At 42.6% G+C, this 24,789-nt stretch overlaps 1 protein-coding gene across 7 annotated transcripts in view; it reads right to left on the bottom strand.

The window, feature by feature from the left end:
* Positions 1 to 24,789, bottom strand: part of PANK1 (pantothenate kinase 1) — a 100,961-nt gene that overhangs the window by 11,012 nt on the left and 65,160 nt on the right. For all 7 annotated transcript variants that reach the window (XM_086680347.1, XM_086680346.1, XM_025917954.2 and 4 more), the window contains 2 exons: positions 14,914 to 15,266; positions 4,817 to 5,070 (listed from right to left, as the gene is read on the bottom strand). In XM_086680347.1, the coding sequence (XP_086536473.1) occupies positions 4,817 to 5,070; positions 14,914 to 15,249 (590 nt within the window). In that variant the 5' untranslated portion in view covers positions 15,250 to 15,266. The remainder of the gene's footprint in view (positions 1 to 4,816; positions 5,071 to 14,913; positions 15,267 to 24,789) is intronic.

The raw sequence follows: 24,789 nt of genomic DNA on the forward strand, positions 1-24,789 counted from the left end.
AAGTGGTCTGAAAGCAGCAAATAACCAGAGAAATGACTGCTATGAAAAAAAAGTGTAGCTTCATACAAATACTTGGAAAAAGAAACCTTGTGTACACGAAGTTCACAAGTGCAGAGCCAGACTGACCTAGGGTTGTGAGGAAAAGCCTGCCCAGAAGCTGTTATCTTTTACCTTGACCTCTAGGAGACATAATCTCATTGAACCTTCTTAGAAATTTCAAAACGGAAACCACTGATGGCTCACATACTGGATTTTTTTCTGGTAGACTCTGGAAAAGGTTATTAATATTTTACTTACTACCCAGTAGTCAAAAATTGTAACAAAGGTCATAAAACAGTTTCAACGCTCAGCTATGTTTTAAAAGCTTTCAGTCGTTTTGGGGAAAAGTCTTCTAAAATAGTCTCTTTAGACAAAATTAGAAACTAATTATGGTAGTTGAGAATGAATTTAGTTGCGTCTTAATGTCAAAGTTACGTGACAGAAAGAGAAGCAGGCTTGGAGTGGAGCTATCACCAGTGACCTCCGGGCAGGGAAAGAGGCACTGACCCTGGCCTGGGTTTCACTCTACCACGTAGACGAGCAAATGCAGAAGAGTCAATTGCTTATGTCAGTTTTGTCCTCAAGCTCCATGAGCTGCTAGCCCTGGGAAGCCCATGTGTGTTTGGGTACTGGCTTTTTAATTCTAAGAGAAAATTCAAGTGGAGGTGAAGGTTATTTTAAATTTAAATTTGAAGCAAGAAACTCTAGGGGAAACTCTATTTTCTGTCAATAACTGTTGACAAGAAGGTGCCAGATTATAGACAGGCACACAGTTCTTTAAGTTGTATCTAAAACAAAACTGTATGTGATATTTCTTAAATAGTAATTCTTACAAAAATACATACTTGATTGAAACTATAGCTCCTTGTGGAAAATTATGTAGCTAGGCACCACCAGAGGCAGCTACCCACACTGAAGGTACAGTAGCAGGAGGAAATAAAAGATCTCATGGACATCCCTGCCTTGGCAAGTCCGTCACAGTAGACATTTGGATTTTCTCTAAGAAAACTTATTTACATTTAACACGGTGTGGCACACACCTTGTCGGTTTCAGTCTGCCCTCCAAAGCTAGTATATTTTAGTGGGGACAATTTTTGGTTTGCGTGCCATCTGGATTTGTCTCTGTATGTTTTTAAGTCATTTCTCATGCTTCTAGCTGCTTTCATCCATGCTAATAACCTTTCTTTGAACATCAGGTATTCCTGTCAATCAAGGCAGTCAACAACCTACTCTCAATCTAGGCAACCGGAGACATTGGCGGACTTAGAAAGAAGGCAATTCGTCAACTGATGTGTTGGTATGAGTGGACACGGACGAGTGCTTTGTGTGGCTGGAAGATGACCCGTGGCTCCAGACAAAGCATCGGGGCTGCGTGGGGAAAGCGAGCATGCATGTGCGTCGCTGGCACGCTGCAGATGGGAGGAAAGGACGCACAGTCGCAGAAGAGCACTTTATTAATATCCTCAACCTGCTAACCAGGATTTAATCAAAGTGATTCTCTCGCTCATGATCAGGTACATCAGTTTGTTTCCATAGACACGGTAAGACCCTCAGCAAACTGGACACAAAAACATACTGCCAGGGAGCAGCTGTCGAATAGCATCATCATCATTTTTTTTTTTTTTTCCAAAAACCAACAACCTTGTAGTGAGGGATTTTAGGGAAAAGGAGAAGAAACCTTCAATTACTGAGGGCTTGTGCCCTTAAAATAGATTCCAGAACAATGAGATGAGCTGCGCTATTACTTTCACCTAAGTTCCAAAATTCTTTACATTCCCCTTTTAATAATCTGCACATTCCAACAATGTCAGCTGTAAAGTCCTCTTTTTTCTTTAGCTTCTACAATAAAATTGGAGTAGTGTCAATAGAACAAAAAGGGGGTCACTACCTCATCTAGGATGTGATAAAATTACACATAACATGAAACGAACCATTTAAAATCGTATGCTTAAGGGGCGCCTGGGTGGCTCAGTCAGTTTAGCGTCCGACTTTGGCTCAGGTCATGATCTCGCAGTTTGTGAGTTTGAGCCCCATGTCCGGCTCTGTGTTGATCGCTCAGAGCCTGGAGCCTGCTTCGGATTCTGTGTTTCCCTCTCTCTCTGCCCCTCCCCTCTCTCTGTCTCTCTGTCTCTCTCTCAAAAATAAATAAACATTAAAAAAATAATAAAGTACTATATGCTAACTAATTTGGATGTAAATTTAAAAAAATAAAAAATAGGGGCGCCTGGGTGGCGCAGTCGGTTAAGCGTCCGACTTCAGCCAGGTCACGATCTCGCGGTCCGTGAGTTCGAGCCCCGCGTCGGGCTCTGGGCTGATGGCTCAGAGCCTGGAGGCTGTTTCCGATTCTGTGTCTCCCTCTCTCTCTGCCCCTCCCCCATTCATGCTCTGTCTCTCTCTGTCCCAAAAATAAACAAACATTGAAAAAAAAAAATTAAAAAAAAAATAAAATAAAAAATAAAATTAAAAAAAAATAATAAAGTCATATGCTTAAAAGAAACTGATCTCCTGTAATGATGTGGCTTCCTAAAAATAAAAATGTTTGAGAAAATAGAGTATTACATAATCACAAAAAACCTGGAGTTATAGCCACCAGTTCACGATAGCAGTAGTAAACTTAAAGCTGAAGCCATTTGCTTAGATCAGTGATTCCCAAAGTGTGTTTTACAAACTGACGTTCGTTGCCGACCATAATAGTTTATTTATATCGGTGCTTTTGTAACTTGGAAGCCTTTGGCAGAACAACTCTGGTTGGCCAAGGAGGAGCTGCAGCCCACAGAACTGATGTTTCCTTTCCTTCCCCTACCTGTGGCAGCCCTCGAAAGGGCTCTCTATGAACCTTCAGTCGGCTATAGCATGTTTCCAAAACTACTGGTCGAAAAGCATTTGCAGAGTAACTTGGATATCCAGACAGGGTCTGTTGATGGTTGTAACACACCGGTCATTCATGGGCATTTACCAATAATGGGAATTCATGAGCATGATTACACATGTAATAGAAGCCAAACACCACAATTAGCTCATTAGCAGCTGTTCAAGAAGATGACCTAGATTCCTGGAACTTCCAAGTTTGAGAAAATAGAATTGTGATTGTGATGCATGAATTTGCTAAGTGTTAATCAACGAAATTATAAATATCTCTAACTGAGGAAAAGTGTTTATTTAGCTTGTTACCTTGGGACTAGCTCCTACCAATCAAGGACTCCTTCTGGGAAGAAGTCTGTAGTTTCTTCAAAACTGTACTTGTATTAGGAGATCACTCTCTAAGGTAAAACCAGCTTGGCCGAAATATTCATTTGTCTTTGACACTCCTGACAGTCCTAATACAGTCGTGGGACAGCTGTGATTCTTCTGTGAGCAAGGAAGCTTAGTTCTGTATGCTCACTGAGAAAATGTGTGCCGAGTAGAGATTAACATTCGATATTCTGAACACAAGCAGGATTCAGTCGGAGTGTGTGTGTGTGTGTGTGTGTGTATGTGTGTGTGTGTGCACGCACATGCCAGGGTTCCTCAACAGCAGTACTATTGACTTTTGGGGTTCAGTACCTTTTTGTTGTTGGGGGCTTCCCTGTGCTTTGTAGGATATTTAGCGGTGTCCCTGGCCTCTAGCCACTAGATGCCAGTCACACCCCACATCCAATTATGACAACCAAAAAAAAAAAAAAAGTCTCCAGACATTGCCCAAGTCTCCTGGAGGACTAAATCTTCTCTTCCCCAGTGGTGAATCACACTGACTAATGCGGACCCATCACAGGGCAGAGAAATACGCCCGAAAAACAGTGCTCTTCTCCTAATAGGGAAGTAATAGTGGAGGATGTCAGCACTAGAAATGCCCATAGAAACAACCTAAGAAACAACCCCCTTTGTGGCACAAACAAGGGCACTGAGGCCCAGAGAAGTTCCACGATATCTTCATCTATTAACAACGACGGGTTTGATACCATGTCCAAAACCATGCATTCCACCTGGCACTGGTTCCTTAAGTTATTCCTCCAAAAACGGGTTCTGTGCTCCAATTGGTGGGAGAAACACTTCACACCGAATCCTTCACTTAGAAGTAAGAGAAACTTCCTAGATTTTGTTTACACTAGCATTTCTCAGAGATTTCTGACACTGGATTCTTTTGCCCCTGTTGAATCACTACGAACAGGAAGCTGGGCACAACTGCACTTGGGTGTGTGCGTGCGCTAAAAGCAAGGCACCCCGCCCAAGTGCAGCTGCGGCACTGTCTTCCCGTCAGTTGCACTTGCAGAGTCCCTGTGCCCTGTGCCAACCGTTCTGGCTTTCAGCTGGAACATTTAACTCAGGGTAAAAAAAAAAAACATTTTTTGTAAACCCAGTTTGCTTTACTGGTTGCAGTGGTGATTTATTTCAAGCCACGCATCCTGTGCCAGGCACCAAGGAAATTCCAAGAGAAGGTTTCTTCCGAAGCCATCTCTGACCATCCCAAGCATCCTTTCTTCTGAATTCTACTCTCTTATTGTCCCTGCCATTCATTTGGCACTTAACATGGACTGCCTTCTGTTTGGTGTGTGCTAATCCTTCCCTCAACCTGACCAGTTTCCAGCAGGGTAAGGACTGTGTTTTATTCACCTTTATATAAAGCATCCTTCTACTATTTTAACGTATCATGCAATAAATCCTTTCTGGTTGGCTGAGGAGCGTAAGATCCTTCTTTTAAAAATGGACTCAGTACAAAGAATCTTTTTACAAACTGGTCTTCAAGAGAGACGCCTGGATTTAAGTACAGAAAGGTTCTTCTAGTAGAAACCATGTTTACCTGGTCCCTGTAACTCTTTTATAGTTGTCCTTGGAGTACACTGCTAGGATGCTGACACCCGAGCCCATGTTCACCAGCAACATAGGGTATGGGTTATCAAGGCAGTACGGCTTTTTTTGACACAATTCAGGATTTGTGGGATTTTCAAAATAGTAACATTCTGGCTTGCCATTGAAGCCAATGGAGTCGACGTAAAGCAGGCCCTGAATCAGACAGTCCAGTTCATCCAGTTTATGGAGCTGCAGGTCAGCAATCTGAAAGAGAACAAAACCTCATGAGAGAGGCTATGACCACTTCCGGGGAAGCCCCGTAGGCTTTTAGCTGGACTTAAAAATGTGTTATTAACAGTAAAAGCATGACAATATTTTTGAAACACTGAGTTGTGAAATCTGGTTGTAATTAGTCATTCTGCCAGAGAAGCACCTTGGCCGGACATCGTGTCTGCCCAGAGTGGGAAATGAGGGACAGGAAATTGCCTGCTTGCTGGGAAAGCATCCAATAGCATGTGTCATGGGTTGAACTGGTGGGCCCTGAAAGGTATGTTCATGTCCTAATTTTTAGAGCCTGTGACTGTTACCTGATTTTGAAAAAGGGTCTTTGCAGATGTCATTCAGTTAAGGATCCTGAGATGAAGAGAACATCCTGTATTATCTGAGTGGACTCTAAGTCCACTGCCGAGTTTCCTTATGAGACACACAGTAAAGAGCTGATGGCCAGAGGAGAAGGCCAGGTAAAGACAGAGGCAGAGATTGGAGTACTGCACTACAGGCCAACAAACGCCAACAGCCACCAGAAGCTGGAAGAGGCAAGGAACAGAATCTGCCCGAGAGCCTCTAAGGGAAGTGTGGTCCTGCCATCACCTTGATTTGGGTCATGTGGCCTCCAGAACTATGACTGAATCCATTTCTGTTGTCTTAAGCCACTACGTTTGGGATAATTTGTTACAGCAGCCACAGGAAGCGAACAGAGCGCATCGCTAAGACCGGGGCTCCCCTGCAGGGCAGAGAGTGAGAAGTTTCTGAGAGCAGAGAGAATCCCACACTTCTTTGACACGATGAGGTCCTTAGGGAGGCACAGCGAGCCTAGGAGCTGGAGACAAACACCTTTGAGCCTTCGAAATCCAGCTCTCCTTTTCCCAGGCCTGGGCTTTGGAGTTTAGATAGACTTGGCTTTGAATTCTAGCTCTAACACTTAACTGAGGGATGTGGGGCAAGCTATTTAACTTGTCAAGCCTCAGGCTGCTTCTCTGTAAAATGGGGATGATATCCACTGTACAATGTTGTTGTAGAGATTTCATGATAATAATATATGTACAAAAGGCTCAAAAGATGTTGGCTATTTTATTAATGGTGGAGGTGGTCCTAAAGTGCCTTTTCATGCTCCTCTGAGACAAAAACTCCCTTTCTCCCAGGTACAGGGGGAAAAAAGAAGATGGGAATGAGTTGGCTGTGGGGCAGGCTTAGGGGAGAATGGCTCCTTTGCATCCTCAAAAGTTTAATTCATGGCCCCCAAGAGTTGTATTATTGCTGGTCCATATGTCTCGGTTGAGGATAATTTTGCATGGACAAAAAAAGAAAGAGAAAGAAAGAAAGAAAGAAAGAAAGAAAGAAAGAAAGAAAGAAAGAAAGAAAGAAAAAATCTAATAATCATCAACATGAGTTGAGGATCATTTCCTATGGACTAAAAAAAAAAGAAAAAAGAAAATCTAAAAATCATCAATATGACACTGAACTAGTGAAAGAAGATAATTTGTCAGGTCTAACTTAAATTAAAAAATATATATATCTTTGGGGGGCTGCCTGGATGGCTCAGTCGGTTGAGCGTCCAACTTCGGCTCAGGTCACAGATTCACGGACTTCACTGTCTTTCTCTCAAAAAGATCAAGAAATAAAGATTAAAAAAATCTTTAAGAAAATAATACCTAGTGTTTATTGTGTATTACAGGCTAAGAACTTGTAGTAGATCATTTAATTCTCAGGGAACCCAAAAGTAGGTATTTTATCCTTTATGATTAAGGCTCCCAGAGCTTAAATAACTTTCCCTCAGTGATACAGCTAGCAAACAGCTCCCAGTGACTCCCTGTTCTTCTCTTGTCTCCACAACGCAAAGTACTTCTGGGATCTGGAAACAACCTATACAAGTGCTGTACTTAGATATTTTGCCAGAAAGCCATCATTTTCATTATAAAAGTTAGCAGCTGGAAGAAAACTTTTGACTTCATATCACCCATCTGAATTTTCCCATTCAAGAAAACCCACTAAATCTATACCTATAGAGCAGAATTAGTTTGAACAGGTTACCAGCAAGGTGGTACAAGTTTTCTTATACGAAGAATTATTCTTTTTTTTTTTTTAATCTAAAGATCTAATTGGCTTTGTTCGATGATTCATGAATTGGGCAGCATATCATCCAACAAGTAGAAAGGAGGTCCCCAGAAACAATCATCCTAAATGACACTTGCTGATAAAGTAAACCTATCTCATACATGATTCCAAACATTTCCTTTTTTTACCAAGTGAAAATTTGGGGTGTGATACAAGTAATCATATACGTTTTAAGGGGGTAATACTTTAGGTAGAAAACTACCTGGAGACCTGAAAAGATTGTATGACACATATGAAACCCCATGCTCTTCCGCTTAGAGCATTAACCACATCCGGGCTTTGTTTATGGTTCATCAGGTGCCCCTGAGCACAGCGCTCAAAGGCCTGTCCCATCGTAATTGTTTAATAAACATTTTTTCAATGGGACAGGGAAAGTTAGCGCTTCTTGGGTCAAACCAAACTGAAAAGTATCAATTTCATCAGCCAGTCTTGGGAAAATAGGTTAACCTGCTTAAAAATTAATCAGAGGTCCATCAACCATATTGACAGCCATGCCCAGAGCCAACATCACAAACGTAGAGACACAGTGTGGCACAGCTTTTATGCTGTGGAAAAAGAAAAACCTCAAGGCAAATAAACTAAGCACATACAAACTTTGATCTGAAAGAAAACATCGTTATCTCATTCTTCCCATCAAAATCATTTTCGGGGCACCTGGGTGGCTCAGTCGGTTAAGTGTCCAACTCTTGATTTCGGCTCAGGTCATGATTTCATGGTTTGTGGGTTTGAGCCCTGTGTCAGGCTCCTCGCTGACAGTGCTGAGCCTGCTTGGGGTTCTTTCTCTCCCTCTCCCTCTGCCCCCCACCTCCCACCACTCCTTCTCTCTCTCTCTCTCAAAATAAATAAATAAACATTAAAAAAATTTTCAAATAAAGTCCTAGCAGCGAATAAACATCTCTGCTATACATTTTACTGAGGGGTGGATATTTCCAAAGCCCAGGTCATGCATCCCCAAACTGGGAAACAGAAATTAGTCACTTTCGGAGACCTGTAGAGACCTCCCTCAAAAGTCTTCACCATCCAAGAAAAAGTCCAGGCTCCCAAGTGTTAAGCAATGGGCCAAATCCTTACTTGGATATTCAAACAGACCAACTGAAATTCAGAACAAGATGGGAATTACTCCCCAGACTTTCTACTTTGTAAATACAACTATATTAACTTTGTGGAAAGCCTAAAACAGCACGTTCAGATCCTAGCTATGGAAAACCACTCATTCTCCAAAAAACACATTTAGTTTCTTTTATATCGGGGGTAACAAATGCAAATACCTACAGGAGACAGTAAGAAAACATGAAGAGTGAAGCCCTTGAGTGGATGTAAAGTAACAGGATGATGGGGATTGTTGCACACAGGACAATATACACATATTTACAATTCGCCTGCAGCCCATTGTTGCCCTATGGTAAAGGGGGCTCAGTGTAATAAATTATCTGACAGCGAATTAACTTTTTAAAAATATTGCAGGCCAACCAAACATTTCTGTGGGCTGATTCTGACTTCTATCCTACTAGCTTTATATATATTCTAATGCTCATCTCTATAATGGGTCTTAAATGATGATAGATCTGAAACATCAGATCCAGCAAACACGCAGATGAAGCTATAACCTTCATGCAGATGAAGCTATTACCAATTTCTGTGGCATAATCGCCCCCACGATGGCTAATTTCAAGCTCCCAACATGATGTCACTAACACAGAGTTGAGAAGACATGCACACAATGAGCTCTCCTAAGCCGGTAGGAACTGGCCCCAGCACCCCACTGCTTGTAAGTCTCCTCACCACTTTCAGAAAGTATGGCTTCTGCCAATTCCTAAATAATTAAGCTTAAACTACTCCCCAAATATAAAAGCAACAAACCTAAGCTTGTCCTAAGACTCAAACTCTGTGTAAATAATGGAAGCTAGTAAAAAATTGTATGATCTCATCTGTAGGACTTGAGGCAGGGAAGCTATTATTATTATTATTATTATTATTATTATTATTACTCATTCTGCAGATGAAACGCATCACCAGGGGTCAGCTGTTAAGTGACCTATCCCGGATCCCAAGGCTAGCAAGTAGGGAAAGAGGTAGAGTAGAAAAAACTTTCAAACTTACAACTATGATGAACTCACATTGTTTGCCCAGTACTAAAGTCACCCGAGCAAGCGTACGGGTGTGGTGGGATTCTCAAACTATAGGACCCATCAGAATCACCAGGAGGGTTTGTTGAAACACAGACCATTGGGCTCCACTCCCAGGGATTCTGACTGTATTTCTAACAATATCCCAGGTGATGTTGATGCTGCTGGGCCTTGGACCACACAGTATTAGGAGCTGAAGAGCTGGGATGAGTCCATGACCCCAGAACAGTGAGTACAGGTGTTCAATAAGGTCACATACTCTCCCTAATAGCACCTGCCCTATCTAACTCATAGAGCTATTATCTTCAAGAATCAAATGAGGGGCGCCTGGGTGGCTCAGTTGGTTGAGCATCTGCCTCTTGATTTCAGCTCAGGTCATGATCCTAGGGTGGTGGGCGTGAGCCCTGCGTGGGGCTCTGCACTAAGCATGGAGCCTGCTTGAGATTCTCTCTCTCTCTCTCTCTCTCTCTCTCTCTCTCTCTCTCTCTCTCTCTCTCAAAAAAAAAAAAAAAAGAATCAAATGAGACACCTGTGTTAAAATGTTTTGGCTACTATAAAGAACTATACACATGGGTTCTAATTATGTGAGAAATAAAATAATTTGGGACTTCTTCTCTTGAGTTGAAATGCACTGTTCCACTATTGGAAACACCATTTCCACAATGAAGACCCTAATTTGTAGAGGGAGTTCTATGATACCTCTATGCTAATATTAGAAAAAATGTGGGTCCTAAATACAAGGCATGCTCAGGATACAATTAGGTGAAAGGTTCTCCTTATGTGCTTCAGCCCAGTCTGTCAAAAATAACTAAATAAGGAGTTAAATAGATAAATCTGGTAAAAAACAAAAAACAAAAAACCCCAAAAACATCCCAAGAGGTTCCATATCCACTCCTATGGGGTTATGGACCTGCCCCAAACCAGCTATATTACTCCCCTTGAGAGTTGAGAAATAAGTCACCAAATTGTATTTTAGACATGAATAAAATACACATCTGGATGATACCCTACACTTCCCAAGGGTGCTTTTGAGGACACTGGTTCCATAAAACATATTGGAAGATGCAGAAACCACCACCGGCAGAAACTAAGAATAATTTGCATATAAAAGAGTTGATTCTGAATTACAAATTTCACTCTGGGCTCTTTTTTCTTCTCAAAGAAGACCTAGGAGACCCGAGACAGATGAATTTCAAACATGTTCTGTGAGTAAGAAATATAACAAAACCTCCAAGATGGCTTCTTCCTCCCTGCACCCAATAATAAAGAGGCCATAGCGTCAAGCCAGTCACAAGTGGAAAATGACATTGTCAACCAAACCTTATGCTACTGCAATATCACGAATCAGTCCCTGGATTAATAGGAACCAAGCTAATAAATGTGTTTGAATGATCCACTTAGATTTAGATTTTCACATTTCCACAATTGTCCTCCCTCTTCCTGATAATTTTTCCACTAATTTTTTTTTTTTTTTTATTGTTTACTTATTTTTGAGAGAGAGAGAGACAGAGCATGAGTGGAGAAGGGGCAGAGAGAGAGGAAGACACAGAATCTGAAGCAGGCTCCAGGTCCTGAGCTGTCAGCACAGAGCCCAACACAGGGCTCGAACTTGTGAACCATGGGCTCTGAGTTGAAGTTGGACACTTAACCAACTGAGCCACCCTGGTGCCCCTCTAGTGAGCTCTTCAAAAGAAAACTCACAGAATAGAGACAGGGGATAGCCAAGTCTTCTCCTTGAAGATCACTTTCTTCAATGGTGGGATTCCTCACTGGCTTATCAATTTTTAGACCATTTGTAGTTAGATTAAGTTTTTCTTCTGCGTTCCATTTTGGTGTATCATTAACTCAGAAGGCTAACTTCTGAGTGTCAGAAGTTTATTTGTGACAGTGACCCTAAAATGTTAAAAGGAGAAGAAAGGAAAAAAGGAAAGAAGAGAGAAAAGAAAGAAGGGGGAAAAAAAGGAAGAAAGAATTGCAGCTTTGTTCAGTTGAAAGTATTCTACACGGGGGTCTAACTTAATGCTTGTCTCATGGTGTATAGCTCTTTCTTGTACATTCTAAATTGGATGAAGGCTAGTTGATATTATTTAAGGATTTAAGTATATTTACTATAAATGAAAAATATATAGTCATTAGATATAACAATTGCTGACTATTCAGGGTCTGCTGAACATCTTTCAGTTAGCTCTAACTACTCAGGCTTTAAAAACACACTTCTGCAAAGCTGTATTATACCCCAATCAGTAATTTTATACAATAACAATGACAGGACTTTATAGTGTGTATGTATGTGTATGTATATATATATATATACACATACACATATATATACACACATATATCTCGATATATATATCTTGATATATATATCTTGAGATATATATATCCATATATATATATATATATATATATATATATATATATATATACTGCCTTATGTTGTCAGATTCCTTAGTATATATATTGATCATTTACAACCAACCACGTAAGCACCTTCAATTTTCTACTCTGGAAAAGGGAAGAGACAAAAGCTTGCATTTAGCACACCTAAGGGTCTTAGTACTTACTGTTCCCTCTGCCTAAAATACCCTTCCCCAGATACTGGTCTGATGTGTTTCATTACTTCTTTTGGTTCCCGCACCAATGTTACCTCATCACACTAAAATCTCCCAACACTCCCTATCTCCTTTACTCTGCTTTTTTCCTCCCTCCATAATATACATACATATCCGTGTGTGTGTGTGTGTGTGCGCGCGCGCGTGTGTGTGTGTAGTGGTGGTACATTCTATATTCACTTGCTTATTTAATTACTGACCATCTCCCCACACTATAAGGTAGCTCCTCAAGGGCAGGGGCTTTGTTTTGTTCCCAACAGTACTTGACGCCCAGAAGGAGCACAATACATACTTGTGTACTGTGGACAGAGGATGGTAAGACCTATTCATCCTCACAAAGTTTGGAAGGATAGGGGCACATAACTCAGCACCCTGGCAAACAGGCTATGGGAAGCGATGAATTCTGTCTTCGCTTTGGCTGAGACCGAGCATGGAAACAGAAGGCAACCCATTTACTTTTTTATGGATGTATGCCCCCAGCTGGCCAGGCTGTTTGGCAAATACTCCAGACTTGCTCCCTGCTCCAATCTATTCATTAGGCTCCAACAGCCTGCCTGAAGGAGCAGCGCCTTCTTTACTCTGGTGGTAATAAGGTATGACCTTGCTTAGTTCAGAACCTTGAGAAACACACTTGCCCACAGCTAACATATATTGAGTAACTTTCTCTCAGAATGTACACTACCCAGAAGGAGGAACGGAGGCATTGAGGGATGTTGCATAAATGCTCTAGGTCACCTTGCTTCCCTTTAAGCTCCCTAGTGGAGGTGTTCAGATAGGCTGACACAAGGAAGCTCCTAGCACTAGGGCTGGCTCAGCATTTTCTCCTGAATCAGAATTGAGCTGACACCCTAGTGCTTACAAGGGGACACTACCACAGTCTCTTCGTTTTAAAAAACGTTTTTAAGTTTGGTTATTTATTTTGAGAGAGAGACAGAGAGAGTGAGCAGGAGAGGGACAGAGAGAGGGAGAGAGAGAATCCCAAGAAGACTCTGCTCTGTCAGCATGGAGCCTGACATGGGGCTCGAACTCATCAATGTGAGATCACAACCTGAGCCAAACCCAAGAGTGGGACGCTTAACTGACTGAGCCACCCAGGTGCCCACTACTGAAGCCTCTTAATCTCTCTTTAGCTTTAGTTTCCTTATCCATGTAGGCCACGAATGCTATACTTTCTGGTCTCCGAAGGTGACTTCAGGCTCTGATGTCCTAGAACTCCTCCCTCTTCTCTTCATTTTCCTGCCACTTTTTTACAGATGATGAAGCTAAAAAGGGATATGTCTTGCTCGAAGTCACCCAGCTAGTTAAATGCAGAGACAACACTAAAATTCAGGTTCAATGCTTTTCCAATGATGAATTCAAATTTAATTTTCATGCCCCTGGATCTCAGCCTTTTCAGTTTCTAAACTCTTTGATCATTGGGTCCCTTTGGTGGGAAAGAGATGCCATGAATCATTTAGGTAAGTGGCAGCACCAAATTCTACTGCTAGATCGGGAAAGGGGACACAGAAGAAAAAGCCAAAAGCTGATATCATCAGTCTCACTTAGGATACTGTGCTAGGACTCCAATGCCAGCATTCCTGGAAACCGTGTTGTACAATTAGTGGGATAAATGATGTTACTTTCGATGATGCAAATAAAATTTGCATTTATAGCTTTATTAAATGCCATGAATAATATATTGATTCATTAATTTTCACTAATGACAGACGTTGTGGCAAGACCGGATTTATACTAGTTCCAATGACAGAATGCCAGAACTTTATACCCCAGGCTTTGGAAACGTGTATTTTGTAACTCATCTCAGTACATTTTCAACTTTCTGGCAAGGCTAGCCCCCAAGTCTTCCAACCCTTTCGTCTCTAATGTCCAGTCACTTCTGCCGAGCCTAGCTTCCCTGATTTTCTCTTTACTTTCTACATCCATTATTTCACTTTATCCTCCTTTTGTTCCGTGTGTGTTGAGGCTGGGCGGTATAGAGATTATCCTGACTGCAGAGATGGGGAAATTGGAACACACAGCTGTTGAAAGATTGCTAAAGAGGGGCACCTGGGTGGCTCGGTCGGTTAAGCGTCTTACTTCAGCTCAGGTCATGATCTCATGGTCCGTGAGTTCGAGCCCCGTGTCGGGCTCTGTGCTGACAGCTCAGAGCCTGGAGCCTGTTTCGGATTCTGTGTCTCCCTCTCTCTCTGTCCCTCCCCTGTTCATGCTCTGTCTCTCTCTGTCTCAAAAATAAATAAACGTTAAAAAAAAATTAAAAAAAAAAAAAAAGAAAGATTGCTAAAGAAAGAGAAACATGAGATATCTTACTCATCCGTGTCCTCCATTTAGCCAGTTTTCTCAAATGTAAATGAGCAATGCAGAGCTGGTATGGACTGCCCATTGGGAGACAGCATTATTCTTAGTACGTGAAATCACGCTCCCCAAATCTTACTCGCTAATAAAGGAAGTCACCTATAAATAGTATCAGGTGTTTCATTTCTGTCTCGAACAAAACTTCTGAGTGACAATCACAAAACAAAAAAGACACTCAGAGCAAATAATAGGCAGACGGCAGTAAAAAATGTTCGCAGGATGTATAGAAAGCCTCTCTGGCAGGCCTCAGTCTCTGTAGCTAGAAAACCGGCATGGTGTTTATGCTTTTCGCGACACCGTGAAAAGCATCTGTGGAAAAGTCAAAGATACTTCGGACAGGGATCGATACCATCTCATCTTTGGCATATTGTGCAACAGTAGCTGTAGCAAAGATGATGACAATAGCTAATATTTACGAGCATTTACTAAATGCCAGGGACATACTACTGTCTCATCGAATCCTTAACAACCCTAGGAGGTAGGAACTACTCATATACAGGAGGGAACGGAGGCACAGACAAGGTGAGGTAAACCTGTCCAGAGCCCAAGACTAGTACTCTAGCTCTTCCACATGAGAAGCCAGGTGGTTTTGTTGTTTAACAAGTACAAACCTGACATACCATTCTGAAGTCCTTTTCGAACTTGAAAGCCCCACCTCCCGTGGCACAGAGCGTGGTGTGGAGGCTGGAGAAGTTCTTCTCGCTGCCCATCTGAATGAACCTGTGCATAGCACAGCTGGGGAAGCGGATGAAGTGCAGGTTCCCTTTGCGCCCACACATGGTCAGATTTTTCAGTTCTAGATGGACGTCTCGGATCCCGGTTTTCCCATAAGCCGTATTAGAAGTCAAATACTTTCTGATGCTCTTCAGGTTCTCTACCTCCTCTTGCTCCTCTTCGGCTGTAATATCCTTTGGCTCAAAGTAGACCAATTTAACCAGCGTTCCACCGATGTCCATCCCAAACCACGGGAAGGCTAGAGGACAGAACGATAGTACTGGTGAATCCCATGCATTGGGAGAGACGTTCAATTTCTGAATATTCAATAACGAAATGCAATGGTGTCACATCTGAATGTGCATTTAATATCCACGCCACCTGAATTCAACCAGACGTGCCTAAAAGAAGAGACAGGCAAGGGGGAATCCACCATTCAAGTGGTGCCCATGTGTCTGCCCACAGACCACTCAGACTGTGCCTCAGAACTGAGGTTGAGAAGAGAACTAAGACGTTGCAGTCCCCTAGGCTCGTCTCAATTCCCAGGGCTTCTCAGAGCTCGAGTGTCTCCCCAAGCTGAGCGCAATTCCAATATTTAAAGATTTCTTTTCTTTTTGCAGGCACCATGGCTCTCAAATGCTCTCTTATCAGAATCTCAGTCAAAGAAACAGTGATCTGTTCCAATGCCAGGGGAAAAACTGGCTATGCCAGGTGTACCCGAGGCGTGATGGTCTCTAACCCACTTGGCACACCCCTAGGGCACTTTGCAGTAACAACTGAAAGAGTTTTCAATTTTTGCCTCCATGAGCCGACTCCACTGCTTTAATCTACAGAATAGGCAGGAAGGAGAAAGTGAGAGAAAGTGGGTGATGAGAGATGATGATCCTATGGTGACAGAACTCTAAAAAGCTATAGCTCCTCTTATAGCTCATTTCTTCATTAAGCAGAGTCACTCTCTTCATCTCAAATGGCCTGCTAAGGAGTCCTCAACCCAGCAGTGTGTCAGACTCGCCTTTAGCATCCCAATTCTGGTCTCCTCTCTCACAGGTTCTGACTTTAATTCAAGGCTGCAACCTGGGCATGAGTATTTTTTGAAAGTTCCCCAGTGGTTCCAATCTGCAGGCTTGGGAATCACTAAACTGGAAGGACCATGGCCTCTGACAGGCAAGCCCACAAATGAGCACAGCTCCTGACCAGGTCTGCAACCTAAGGCAAGCCTTTAGGAGATGGTGTGTGTGTGTGTGTGTGTGTGTGTGTGTGTGTGTGTGTGTGTACGTGTGTACGTATATATCTATAAAGCCTCCTGGAGATGTTTATCTATAACAAAACAAATCTCCATCATACTTATTTTTGTTATTAAAAGAACAGGCCGAGCTCCCTGAACTGGCTAACTTCATTCAGAGGCAGCCTAGAAAGTTAACGCTGTGTTGTCAGATGCTCTGCAGTGAACACAGAGCAAACCCAAATGAGATTCCAAAATCTGGGGTCTCCCTTTTCATTTCCATCAGTAGACTCCATGGACTAAATCTGAAACTGTAATATTAAAACTGAGTTTAAAGATATAGGGAGCAGGGGTGCCTGGAATGGCTTAGCCGGTTGAGCGTCTGATGCTTGGGTTTGGCTCAGGTCATGAACTCACGCTTTTTGAGTTTGAGCCCCACATCAGGCCCTGTGCTGACAGTGCGGAGCCTGCTTGGGATTCTCTCTCCTTCTCTCTCTGCCCCTCCCCCACTTGCACTGTCTTCATCTCTTAAAATAAATTAAATTAAATTAAATTAAAATTTAAAAAAAGATACAGGGAGATACAATGACTTCTTTCAATAAGTTTATTTTATTCCGCCCTAGAGAACATCCATATGAGCCCTGGCCAGGTTGTGCATGCCACGCCCAGAGGTCACATTGCCAGGAGCATAAGTGAGACCTACAGAAGTCCTTTTTTCTGGGCTGCCCTACTACTTTGCCCTCGACATCAGTAGGCTGGGGAGAGTGGAAGGAGAGGAACACAGCAGGAAGCCATCCCTGCACGTGCAATTTTCTCTCCAGTGCTTCTGCTGTCATCTTAGCTGTAATCCAAGCCAGCTGTTCCACACTTGGAAACACTAACCCTTAACAGTATGAAAAATGAAATCCCAAACTCGCCCAAACACTAAGAGCAGCAGATTCCACTGACAAGACCGAGGTGACAAGACCAAGTCCTGTGATAACTACGGAAGTTTGCAGAGCAAACGCTTGTCCCGGCAGATCACAGAAAACCGGAAACAGTTCATCACCACTGGTCAGTTCAACTCACAGGTGACGTTTCTTGGTCTGGTCTCTAAAACTCGCTGTCAGTATAGGTAATAGGGAAAGCCTCAAATCAGGATTCACAACTGCTTCCCATACCCAGGAGCCGGTAACCAGCTCACTGTCACTCCCTCCACCTCTCTAAGATCTCATTTCCAGCATCTGTGGAGGGAGTGGATTGCAGTATAATGGTCTCCAGTTCTCTTCCTACTACAAACTTCCTACGGATTCTTTCAGAAGTATAATAAAATCGCAACCACCCCCAACCACGTAGGCTGACCAGAGCCCTAATTTCAACCTCCACTGAAATACTTGTGCCATGTCAACAGGTGTCAGGACTATGCAATCAGTGTTGCAGGTATAATCCTTTCTTCTCATAGTAGGAAAGACACCTACCACTGGACAGGATGGGGGAAGGGTATTCTGGAACTTTGCTAGGCTACTCATTTGGAAACACTGTGGCAACATCTAGTAAGATGAAAAGTACTAGTACATTTTTAATCCAGCTAATCCCTCTCCTGGACCGTATTCAAAAAGCACCAGCATTTGGGGATAGGTATAAGAATATTCTTGCAGCACCCTTTGCAGTGGCCAAATTAAAACAACAACAAAAACAGAACAGAAAACAAATTGCATGCCCAGTAACAGGAAAACACAGTGTATTCTTTCCAAATCATGGAATACTGGGCAGCCACTGAAAAGAATGAATGAGATCTATACCAGCTGCCTGGAGAGACAGCCCTAAGCTTCTGTTCATGAGAAAAGTAAGAGAGAGCCAGAAGTGTAAATAATTTGGTTTGAAAAAAAAGGGGGAGGGAAGGAAGGCAGGAAAGAAGGCAGGTGGAAAGGAGACCCGTAGGTTTATGATTATATGATTATATATCTGCTGAAAGATGTAGAAGGCTATCAATCCCTCCAGGTTGTTAATACCTTTAGGAGGTGGCAGAGGTAAGCAGGTTGTATGGGTGGAAGCTAGAGACTGGGGGAGGGGATGGAGAAAATTCTACACTTTTCGGTGTATGCAGAAGTAAAAAAGAATATAAGAATAATTCAGTGACAGTGAAAAATAGGAGGCCTCCCAGCACAGGATGGACAGAACACGCTGTGTGAAACCCAGAAAATAACCTCGTTCTGTAGTAGAAATCCAGGATTCACGAAGACACAGCTGCCCCCAGCCCTCTGCGATGAAGGGTCCCTCCGTGGTCTTTTGTGGATGCTGGTATGTACAAGCATCCACAAAGAGGTCTTACTTTTAAAAAACGTGACAGGGGACCTAAACATTTCATATGTTATTTAGAATCCTGCTACCTTCCTCCTGCCTCACCTCCTGCTCATTTCAAAGCTTTTGCTGGCCACTCAACAGAATGGTGGAAAAAAGTGTAGAGCTCTGAAAATTCTGTTAAATGTTGTATCAGCAGTTTTGCTTGAGGTAAGGGAATAGAGATCAGAATACTGTATTAGTTTACATGGCAAGAGAAATTGCTTTCATTTACCTATGTTCTTGTCTTTTCTGTTTATGTGTGTTGTTTACTCATTTTTGAGAGAGAGAGAGAGAGAGAGATGTGCTTAGAAAGTAATTGACTGGTTTACAAACCAAAAGAAAAGGGAATCAAGTCTATTAAGTCAGACTCACAGGGTTGGAAAAAGCAGCCGCTTCTCTTTCCCAAGAGATAATGAAATGAGAAAAAGTCTTTGCAGGGAAGAGGTCAATTAGCACTTAGCTTTGGGGTGAAAGAGAAGGGCTATCACGCTCAATCTTAACACTCTGAAAGGGTTACAGAGTGTCGGCAGCAGTTGACGTCATGGCTCCTTAGTTCATTCTTTCAATTAGAATACCTCAGGGAAAAAGAGACCAGAGGTGTGGCTTCCCAACCAAAGGCTGACAGGCTCAAAGTATCACCAATTAAGTTAATAAAGAAAGGTTGGGAGCAAAACCACAAAGGCATACAGTGAACAGAAGCATGCCAAGGGTTGAGGGCTTGGCATATGGAAATAAACTAGAGCTAAATAGATAGGAAACTGATTTCCTTTTGAAAAGAGTCGCACTGCCAGAGAAACCAAAAGCTGAACACTTGAGTCCCCCAACCGTCTAAAGTCTGCTGGGAGAGCTGCTCAGCTCCTACGGAGGGCATATTCTTCCGTCTTACTTTAGTTGTGATCAAGGAGGTTATTGGGAAAAACCAAGACCTGAAGCAGTGGATTGGGGAGCCCCTTCCTGAGACAACAATCAGGACCCCAGAGGAACACCCTCTACATACTGGTCACCAGATGGATTTCAGAATTGCTTCAGCAGTTTAGAATGATTGAGGACCAATGAATGGATGTCTCCTGTTCACCTCCTTTCTGAATAAGAGTGTATATTGAGGTTTCCAATCTTTTTTTCACCGTTACATATTCACATACAATGTGGGGGAGGGGGCACAGCACAGCAGGTAACTGGCCTCTTTGAGTTCAGAAGTCTCTAGCTCAAGAGGACCCACCTCTGGAGTTGATGTCAAAACAACTTTGTATCACCCCCTCATTTAGATCCTACTGCACATCATCCAGATGCCACGACTGGGTGAGGCTACAGGGTTGTCTGCTCTGGGGTGCGAATGGCTGTATTTCACCTGCGGTTTCGGAGAGCAAGCCAGCTATTTGGTAATCAGAAAAGTAAATTGCGATAGTCACTAGTGCTGCTGGCCAAATATTTCCAGTTCTCTCCCTTTTAGTCTCATGGGGTGAGACTGCAGCCCCCGGACATTTTATAACTGAGCTGGGCAATGTGCCTCATGTAGTCAGCGAGTTGTGCATGGACATGGGGTACATCACTTCCAGGCAAGAGCACTTACGGCCGGGGTGAGACCCTTCAGAGCTCTTTCTCTGTTACCATGTCCAGCAAGATCCAAGATAATGATGAGTCAGGGGGAGCGGGAGCCAGAATGGGGCCCGAACCACCTCCTTGATGGGCTTATAGTGTGAATGAGAAATAAACCTTTGTTGTTTTAAGGCACTGGGATTTAAGGGCTGTTATGCAGAATGATTTGCATATCCTCACTGATATACTCTACCTCAAAATCCGCCCCCGCCCCCCCCCCCCCCCCCCAACCCTCCTTCTCCTGCAGAACCAGATCCCGGGACTGCCAGTATCGCCGATTAACATGTGGTAGCTGGGTGTTAATAAAAAGGTATGTAGGTCCTGTTGTATTTATCTCTGTCTAAAAATTTCTAAAAACACAAACCAAGATTGGCACTCTGGTAGTAATTTAAAACTGTGAAATGAATCTGTATTCCAAATACTGTAGTGAAAATATTTACAAGTTTTATTGGTCATCAATGGCTTTGAAACAAAGCCTGTTTCTTAGAGACGTTTTTGGAGCACTAGAATAGTCTCTGAGAGACAACTATGCTTCCTGTAGTAAATGTCAAGGGTTACACAATGACCTTATACAGTGACCAAATAGCATCAAGGAGCAAAGACTCCCCCCACCCCGTCTCCGCAAACAAAAAACAAAAAACAAAAACCCCAACAACCACAATGCAGAAAAGGTCAGAGAAACTATTTTAAAGGGCTAAGGGAGCCTGATACTAGAAAATCTACCTCCTCTTGAACAACAGCCAGACCTTTAAGGTGTTCTTGGTGAGGCAAAGTTCACTAATACCGATATTTCTTCCTGTATGTAAGAGTAACTCCTTTGGGCACAGGTTTGACTTAGCAACCAGTTGCTGTCCTGCACAGTTTAACACACTTCTTGAGGTTCCACCAAGCTGGAATTGGATGAAATAATTGTGAATAGAAGGACTGAATTTCTTTTCCCACTGTTTGTGAATAGACTTGTTGAACAAATTAATGGGTAGAAAAGATATTTGAGTATTGTGTAATCAGAAAAAAGAAAAGACTTTTAAGGCACTGATATTGACGTTACATGAATACTAATTATGTTGAAGTTGCTTAAGGACCTCTACATGTTAACAAACAAAAACTGTTAATCTAGATCCGAGTGTGTAATAGAATTGTATTTCTTAAAGTATTTGTTCTCTGAGGGCTAGCTTTCCCTTCACCATGTCTAAATGTAGTTGGTACTATAATGTAATCTTTGCTGATATATTCATAGAAACATTTAACTTGAAGAGGTGAAAGGGACCTTAGGTCGAGTCCAACATCCTGTTTACAGATAAGAAAATTATGGCTCAGAAAGATCAAGGAATTGTCCAAGGTCAATCACAGTAGCTTCAGAACCCGTTTTCAGTTTCATGAGCTAGCAAGCTCCCCATTTTGCAAGGCTTGTCCAAGTTAAGTGGCTTGTCACTTGAAATGACAGCACCTCCACAGATAGGATGATCGTGGGCAAGTTTCTTCCTTGAGCCATTGACTAAGCTGTAAGGCAGAGATGGGCTCACTGATTACTGAAGTTCTGTCCACTTCTCACATCCCACCATCCTAAACACACACACAAAGCCCTCCAAAACCACACTTTTAACTGCATATAACGGAAGAGTTGAAAACCTAAGAACTATTTAAGGACCCTGCAGAAAGTGATACATGTAAAATTTAATAAAAGGGTTTCCATAACACTGTAAAGGAACCTGTAATTATTGCACATAGAGCAATCTGCTAAACATTAAATATTCTGTGCAAAGAAACTTGAGTCACGGTTTCTTGCAAATTAATGCACACCAGATTCCTTTAGTTTGAATTTTAGTCACATGGCAATCCCCAGGGTTGGCAAGGGTACAAGGACACAAGAACTTATAGAGTATCAACGGGAATGTAAACTGGTGCAATCTTTCCACGGGGATTTTTGGAAATACCTATTAAAAAGCTCCAGATTCTTGCATTCTTTAATACATCATTTCTGCTTTACCCTAAAGAAATAGTTATGCACGCATTCAAAAATTTATCTTAAAAAAAAATCACTGAACTTTTACCACTAATAACTAGAAAATTAATTACTGTCCAAAATTACAGAGTCGGTAGGTAAATTAAATAAATGATTGTCCATTCACACAAAGGGAAAAAAGGCCACCATTTTGTAGGACGGCATTTAATGATGTGAGGAGAATGTTCATTATATGTCGTTCGGTGAAAGGGCAGGTGATTAACTAGGACACGTGTATGATTACTATTTTGGATAAAAATTCAACAGCTCTTTGTGCACAGAAAACAAGACTAGAAACTTCAGGCTGAAATATTAACAGCTGTTATCTCTGGGTCATGGAGGAGGGTGGGTTTTTTTCTTCTTCTGTTTTTTCTGAAGATGCTTTTCAATTATTTACAATGATACATTTAATCTTAATAATCAGAGTTACTTTAGAATTCTCAAAAACTGCACTATAAAAATGCAAAAGAAAAAAAAATTGTTTTATTTGCTTCAATGCACCGATGGCAGATGTGGTCCCGCCCATGGGAAAGAGTGTGCCTACATTCCCCATCTCAACAGCCCCTCCCCTGCTCAGGCAGTACCCTGCCCATATCATGCCTGATACTGAAATCCATTCGACACAGGCGATCAATGACAAGGAAAGCCTGAGCAAAGTTGTTTAACCAGTTAGATACTGGACATCCCTCAGGTGGGAATTTAGGGTAGGAAGAGTCCTGATTTACGCACCAGCCAGGTGCCCCAGAGTGCACTAAATTTTAAAGTTAACTGTTTAAATTACATTTATTTAAAAATGACAGGCTATATTCAACCACATTCGTTCTCAAATCTGCCTCATTATAAAAACTGCCTAAGGCACTTGTTAAAAATATGAACTCCCAGGCCATGGCCTGGAGATTGGGATGAAGCAGGACTGGAGAAAATATTTTCAACGAGGGGGACCTGTAATCCTCACTGGTCAAGTTCAAAACCACTGTTCTCATTGAATCAAAATGAGTGCTGTAAGTAGCTGGACCACAGATTAAAAGTGAGAGATCAGAGTTTGAATGGGCTACTCTTGCTTGTAACTGTGAGGGAGCTCTAAGGAGGAACCCCGGGGTGGTGCCTGGTAATGACCTGGAAGAGGTTCCCATTCTGGAAACAGAAGGACCTGAACGCATCTAACTGCTTGTTAATGGAATTATTTACGGGCAATTTATAACATGAGTGCCGCAGTATTTAATTTTAAATACAGCTTTTGGATTTCCAGGTATCATCCATCCACAATGAAAGCCCCTGGCCGTGGGTTTAGAAACGTTCCACATATGATTAAGTTTTGGCAATGTGCTCCTCTCTCCCAGCGACTCCCATTTTTAAGGTAACCATGCATTTCTCCATAAGGAAGTCAGCTCAGGCAACAGTACCGGTGTATTTAGGTCAGGCAGGCAGATGTTCTTTGATTTGCAACCCATGTGGTTGACCTTGACACAGACAACCACGTGAAATCAGAACAACAAACAGAAACACCAACATGAAAACTATGTTACTTTTTTTTTAGGTTAAGATTTGAGAGGCGGGGGGGAAAAAAAAAGCTCTTGCAGGGGGCCATTCTGGTGTCACCCATAAATGTATTCTTAGCTTGCCTTAGCTTGGACCTAGGCCAGCAGGAAGCAGGGGCAAGATGAAGCTAGAGGTGAAGGGACCCAAAATGTCAAACCCGTGAGGTTAAAAAGCCTTTTCCTTGGGTCTCTTCCTTAAGGCCCTGAGCAGCTCAGGGAGGTGCAGTTTCGTTCCCAAGGTCTGAGAGCTTTTCCCTGCCACTCTTACGAGAGAAAATCAGAGTAGACAAAGGGATGTCACTCTAGCGACCACCGAGCTCATTTTGTTCCTGTCACCCCCACAGTCAAGCCCTGGATTTCTGTCCCAGGTCATAAGGAGGGGAAATAATAGACAGATGAAAACTGTTTCCCATTCTGCAGTCATCTTGTGAGGCTGAGGAAGTGGGGGGGGGGGGGGGAGAAATACAATTACAGACAGTTAAGGTCATTGTCCCTATTTCTCACCAAGAACCTGTCTGTCCTGCCCAATCTAGAGGGAACAGAAGGTGAGTATCAACCTTCCACGTAGTCCTCGGCTTTGATTATGCCACCTTCATCATCAGAAGTACAGTTCCTGGAAGAAGATTCCGTAGTTTGGACTCTGCAGACACATGCCAAAGGACAAGCATACAGTGGCTCTTGAGGGCCACTCAAGATTGGCTCCAGTGTGATCATTTCAGCACCCAGAATAGACCCGAGCGTCCACCCAGGAATGGCTCCTCCAGCTACCTAATGTCCTGCACTGAAGCTCGAGATGGCAATCTCATTACCTGCTTAAACAAATCCCAGTTTAAACCACCAAGAGGGTTAGCTTTCTGTCTTGACAAGCCACCAGAGCGTGCTAACTTACTGCAGGGATCTACCGACAATTTAATACCAGGGAGTGGTTAATTAAGGCTTTGGGGAGAACAGCATTGCCAAGTGGCACCGCCGGGCGGAACAACAGGTTTACCAGAAATGGGCTTTGTTCATGTATTTTAGCTCGATGGCAAGAGCCTGGCAGATCTTTAAAGTCGAGCTGGGGGATGTTGGGGGGGACTGAGAAAAGACGTGCCAACTGCTC

The sequence above is a fragment of the Puma concolor genome, chromosome D2, assembly GCF_028749965.1.
Source record: "Puma concolor isolate L17-30 chromosome D2, mPumCon1.1.hap2, whole genome shotgun sequence".
Lineage (NCBI taxonomy): Eukaryota > Metazoa > Chordata > Mammalia > Carnivora > Felidae > Puma > Puma concolor.